Source organism: Durio zibethinus, chromosome 7 (assembly GCF_047325235.1).
Source record: "Durio zibethinus cultivar Kanyao isolate XHJ-2024 chromosome 7, ASM4732523v1, whole genome shotgun sequence".
In the NCBI taxonomy this organism is placed as follows: Eukaryota; Viridiplantae; Streptophyta; class Magnoliopsida; order Malvales; family Malvaceae; genus Durio; species Durio zibethinus.
Window position 1 is genome coordinate 24,310,977 of NC_143168.1, and position 5,203 is coordinate 24,316,179.

Here is a 5,203-nt window from a genome sequence, read left to right on the forward strand (position 1 = left end):
CTTTCCTAAGTTAACTCGGCTACATACATGAGTCTCCTCTTGTCACACAGAAAAAAAAAAAATTCTTAGTATACAAATTTGATCCTATAATATTAAAATTCATTTTAATTACCTTACTACCATATAATTTTGTTTCTAGAATACTCCCGTCCAAACCTGTCTACTTTAGGACATAAAAAAAAAAAATTTGCATTTTATTGAGGGAAATTTTGAATTTTCATTGTTAATATCCTCATTAGATTTATTATCATTTCATTATCTCCAAAAACGCAAAAAAAGAAATAAATAATTACATATAAACAAATATAGGACTTTGTATATGTTAATTTCCATGATTTTAACAGGGTGTTTGTTTTGTTTAGGATTAAAAATAAAAGAAATTATCAAATAAACTGATAGTAAAATTTTTTAATTTTATAAGTAAAATTAAAATAATAACATGTCTTTTAGTATATATTTAAAATATAAAAAAATTAATTTAAAAAAAATGAGATGTATATTATCATCTTAATTTTATTTTTGAAGTTAAAAAATTTTCCGTATCAAATAATTTTTCTTAAAAATAATTACTAGGAAATAAACTAAAATTTTTTATTGAAATAACTTTTCTCCCTCCGATATACCTAACTGTTAGTGTTGGATTCCTGCAAAAACTTGGATTGATACCACACATCCATATCAGCCCATCCAAAGTAGACCCATTTATCAAAATGGGTTGAGCTCAGTTCAAGGCCCAATAACCCAAAGTGCATTTTTTTCTCTGCTTTTGCAAAATACTTCCTCAAAGTTTTCTTGTTTTTTTTGGCCAAATAATTCCCCAATTCTTCACTCTCTCAGTTTCTGCAATCTTCATCCCCAGCAGCAAAAAAGGTGTGTTCTTTTTTTTCATTTATTTTCATTCTCTCCATGCCTTTTCCTTCTTAACTATTTTATCTTCCAATCTGCAAGCTTGCAACATTAATGAGTTATTCAAAGTTCTTTCCTTTAAGCTCCTGTTCCATTTTCTATTAGATTTTCAATCCCTTCTTTGATATTGAAAGTTATATATATGGGTTAAAACTTAAAAGTGATGAATTCAATAATGGGTATTAGCTTTTAATGGATAAAGTTGAGTGCTTTACCTGGAAAGTGTCATTTCAAGTATTGAACTTTGCTTCCCAAACTGGGTTCTGTTGTTTTTAACTTTATCCAATTCTTAAACTATGTTTGCAATGTTATGACACCGTTTTGTTTTATGTTATTTGGTATCTTTTCTTCTTTTTATTACTCTTTTTCAATGGGTTGCATGCTGTGCCTGGTTGCAAAAGCTTGGAAATATGATCAATTTCATTGAACGAGAGAGTGGAATAAGAAATATACACATTGGACTCTTAAAATGATGGGGATAGAAGAAGTTGGTTATGTAAAATGCTTTTCTCATAGAGGGCTGAGTGTACCTTTTTATGTTTTACAGTTTTGTGTGGGGGAATTATCTGATGGGGCTATGGTTCCTTCACTGGTCTTATTCATGTTAAGAATAGAATACTGATTCTACAATAGTCCACAGCTATCAGCACCTGTAGCATGAATTCTTTCTTGGACTTCTCTTCTCGTAGCGGGCTGGGTCTAAAGCAGAAAAACTTACAAAACCAAGGATTCATATAAGTGAACTTAAAATGGTGATATTTTATTTTACTCTTATATGTTACGGTATTGTGACAGTGATGTTTACCATTGATTTGAATCATCTTGGCTTGCTTCCTTTTCATTTCTGTAGACATGTTAGGTACTTTCTGTTTCTCCTCTCTTATAGTATACAAATTCTTTGAAATTGCTGCATATTTTTCCTTTGTTGCTTCAGTCAATTGATGAGCATCGAGGAGGAAATGGAGGTTGCTAGACTGTAATTTCTATCCCAAATGTTCCGGGCTGCAGAGTTCCTTGTCAGATATGGAAATAGATCCCAGAACATTATCTGTTCCCTCAGGACCCTAACCTCCAAAACTTCCCTCCAAAGTGCTTCTGTGTCCACAACTGCTGTTTCAAAAGATGACTATTTTGCAGCTATCCACCACATTTCCAACATTGTTCGTCGAGAAGTGCATCCAGAGCGCTCTCTCAACCGCATGAACCTTTCTGTGAATTCAGAACTAGTCTTCCGTGTACTCCGGTCCTGCTCCAACTCTCCTACAGAATCTCTTCGATTCTTCTCCTGGGCCCGTTCCCACTACGTCCCCACCTCTGTTGAATTTGAGGAGCTAGTCAAGATCCTCATTGGCCATAGAAAATATGAATCCATGTGGAAAACCATTCAACAAATGCAAAAGCAGAAACTTAGCCTATCTTGTGATACCCTTTCTTTTATCATTGAAGAGTATGGGAAGAATGGCCTCATAGATCAGGCTGTGGAGGTTTTCAACAAAAGCACTAGTTTAGGTTGCAAACAAACTGTAAGTGTTTACAATTCATTGCTCTTTGCACTTTGTGAGGTGAAGATGTTCCATGGAGCATATGCATTAATCAGGAGGATGATTAGGAAAGGCGAGGTACCAGATAAGGGGACATATGCAATTCTGGTGAATGGATGGTGTTCTGCTGGGAAGATGAGAGAGGCAAAAAACTTCTTGGAGGAAATGAGCAACAAGGGGTTTAATCCTCCTGTTCGAGGTCGAGATTTGTTAATTGAAGGTTTGTTGAATGCAGGTTATCTTGAATCAGCCAAGAAAATGGTAAGGAGAATGGCTAAGGAGGGGTTTGTGCCTGACATTGGAACTTTTAATTCTTTGGTGGAAACAATTTGTAAAACTGAGGAGGTTGATTTTTGTATTGATATGTATCATTGCGCTTGTAAATTGAGGCTTAGTCCAGATATAAATACTTATAAAATTTTGATACCTGCAGCTTCAAAGGCAGGTAGGATCGATGAGGCTTTTAAGCTTTTAAATAATTCAATTGAACAAGGTTATAGGCCATTCCCTAGTCTGTATGCACCTATAATCAAAGGAATGTGTAGAAAAGGCCAGTTTGATGATGCATTTAGCTTTTTTGGTGAGATGAAGATCAAGGGCCATTCTCCGAACAGGCCGGTCTATACAATGTTGATAACAATGTCTGGGCGTGGAGGCAGGTTCGTGGAGGCAGCAAATTATTTAGTGGAGATGACTGAGCTGGGACTAGCACCAATTTCAAGGTGCTTTGATATGGTTACTGATGGTTTAAAGAATTGTGGGAAGCATGATTTGGCTAAGAGGATAGAGCAGTTGGAGGTTTCCCTTCGAGGTGTTTAATGCTGCAATTGAGAACTGAAGATTATACAATATCATATTGTCAAAGTACTTGACATCTCGATGCTGCTATTAACCTCGGAAAGGTGTGTTCCTGTTTCAGGATTCATTTACTGCTAATTTAGTTTGAGTAATAAGATTCAGGACTTATTACATATTCACATACTAGATATACATTTTAAGTTTTACTGCTCAAAAATCTCACTTAGAATTAGTTCCTTAATTTTATTTCTCATATTTCACTCATTTAAGCTTCAATCATGTTATACTTAATGAGGTTTGATGCACCCCTTTGAAGAAAAATTGTGTCAAGTGATTCTTGCCTAGCAATTCATATGAGTTTAGAGCAATGTTAGCAAAGCTATTGTTATCATTAAATTGTGCAATTACTTATTTGATGAATGCTAATGCCCATGCAATGTGGAAGTATTTTCGTGGAATGTGTTAGTCGAAGTAAGAGCTAATGTTATTTTGCTTTTTACCAGTTGTGATGTTATTTTGCTTTTTACTAGTTGTGATGCTCAAGAAACTAAATCATCAAGCTGATAGTTAAGTTTATATTATTGTGACTGTTCTCAAAATATGCTCACCACCACCTGGCTGAGGAATTGATATGCCAGGTAAAAGAGTTTAACACTCCAACCTCGCATAACATTCTTCCAATGCTTGCTGTGATTAATAATTGAACAAGGTGGCATATGCACTACTAAAAACAATCTAACCTCCCATAACATCCATCTTGTTCTTTGATCTTTGACTTTGGTGGTGATGTTTCCATGCATAGCCATACTGTCTTTTTAGCTCTATCTTGTTCATAAAGGATCCCTTGATTTCAATTTGATTATGGCTCACATTTTTGCTTGTATATAGCATATTTTTACGAATTTGCTTGGGCTCTATGCTTGTGCAGATTCTGCCCGTGGGAATGGTGAAGACTGAAGAACTTCACAAGCAATTTGAAATTATTCATCCCTGCAGAGAGAGGAGGAAAGCTTTTAAAAACCTTGTTCTGTACGTTATTAGTAGGGCTTAGACACTCAGGCATCCTCCCATTGAATTTCAGTAACATCCTCTTCTTTTCTCCTCTCGTTTCTCTTTTCTCTTCCTTATCTTTTCAGCTTTTTTTTTCTCTGGTACTGGAGTTTTTTTTTTAATATGATATTGGAGTTATTTATATTAGTAACTTACTGAAACTTAATAATAAAAATTGTTTTATTTACTTCTGAGCTGTATGTTGTACCACTTTTTAATTCAAAATGTTCTTTTAAATCCTAAAACCCAGCGTACCGAGGGGGCAAAAGGATGGACAACAAGAGTAACATATCTCTCTACAAGCATGGAAGATGCTGAAGCCATCCTTATTTGACTTTGCTTGGTAGAAAGAATGAAGAGTTGAAGATGAAAAATTTATCAATTCAATGATTTTCATAATCACTTTCTTACCAAGCAAAGCCACAATTATATATACTTTCTATCAAGGTCATTCATTACATGGATGATTTCCCAAACCACAATTGTTTTATCTTGGACTACTCTGCCAGAGACAGGCTGATTGCCCAGGTAGAGCTTCAAGGATTTGCAATAAACTTGGAAATCATTTATCTCACCTTACAGCAACTTTTGCTCCTATAGAACTGATCTGATCTGATCCCACTTTGGAATCTGAGACTGCAGTGATGCCTCTCCGTCAGATTTAGTTATTTCCCTATCCTCCTTGTAGAACAGAACTTAGAAACCATCAGGATTGATTCATTCTTGTTCAAGACTAACTACATTTGCCTAACTGTTTTCCGCTATCATGATTCGGCGACTACTCAAATTGAGATTTGCCTGTTATCCAGAACAATCGGCCTGCAATGTTTATGATAAGAAGTCTAGACTTCAACGTGGAATTGGAACCCCTAGTGGAAGATGACCACCGCTTTCCCCTTTAATGGAAG

General features: G+C 35.2%; 1 protein-coding gene across 3 annotated transcripts; it reads left to right on the forward strand.

The window, feature by feature from the left end:
* The first annotated feature begins 783 nt into the window (after positions 1-783).
* Positions 784-4,482, forward strand: LOC111296174 (uncharacterized). 3 transcript variants are annotated; one of them, XM_089763953.1, is made up of 3 exons: positions 784-870; positions 1,841-3,349; positions 4,174-4,482. In XM_089763953.1, the coding sequence occupies exon 2, from the start codon at positions 1,899-1,901 to the stop codon at positions 3,264-3,266; it is 1,368 nt and encodes a 455-aa protein (XP_089620079.1). In that variant the 5' UTR covers positions 784-870; positions 1,841-1,898; the 3' UTR covers positions 3,267-3,349; positions 4,174-4,482. The 3 variants fall into 3 exon arrangements, with proteins under 3 accessions (XP_089620079.1, XP_089620081.1, XP_089620080.1); XM_089763955.1 differs by lacking the exon at positions 784-870 and adding an exon at positions 1,637-1,658 and having other exon boundaries at positions 4,174-4,405; XM_089763954.1 differs by lacking the exon at positions 784-870 and having other exon boundaries at positions 1,762-3,349; positions 4,174-4,405.
* The last annotated feature ends 721 nt before the right edge of the window (positions 4,483-5,203 follow it).

What these genes read in the sequence shown, in the direction of transcription:
- LOC111296174 (XM_089763953.1), top strand. Translation starts at nt 1,899, where the DNA reads ATGTTCCGGGCTGCAGAGTTCCTTGTCAGATATGGAAATAGATCCCAG.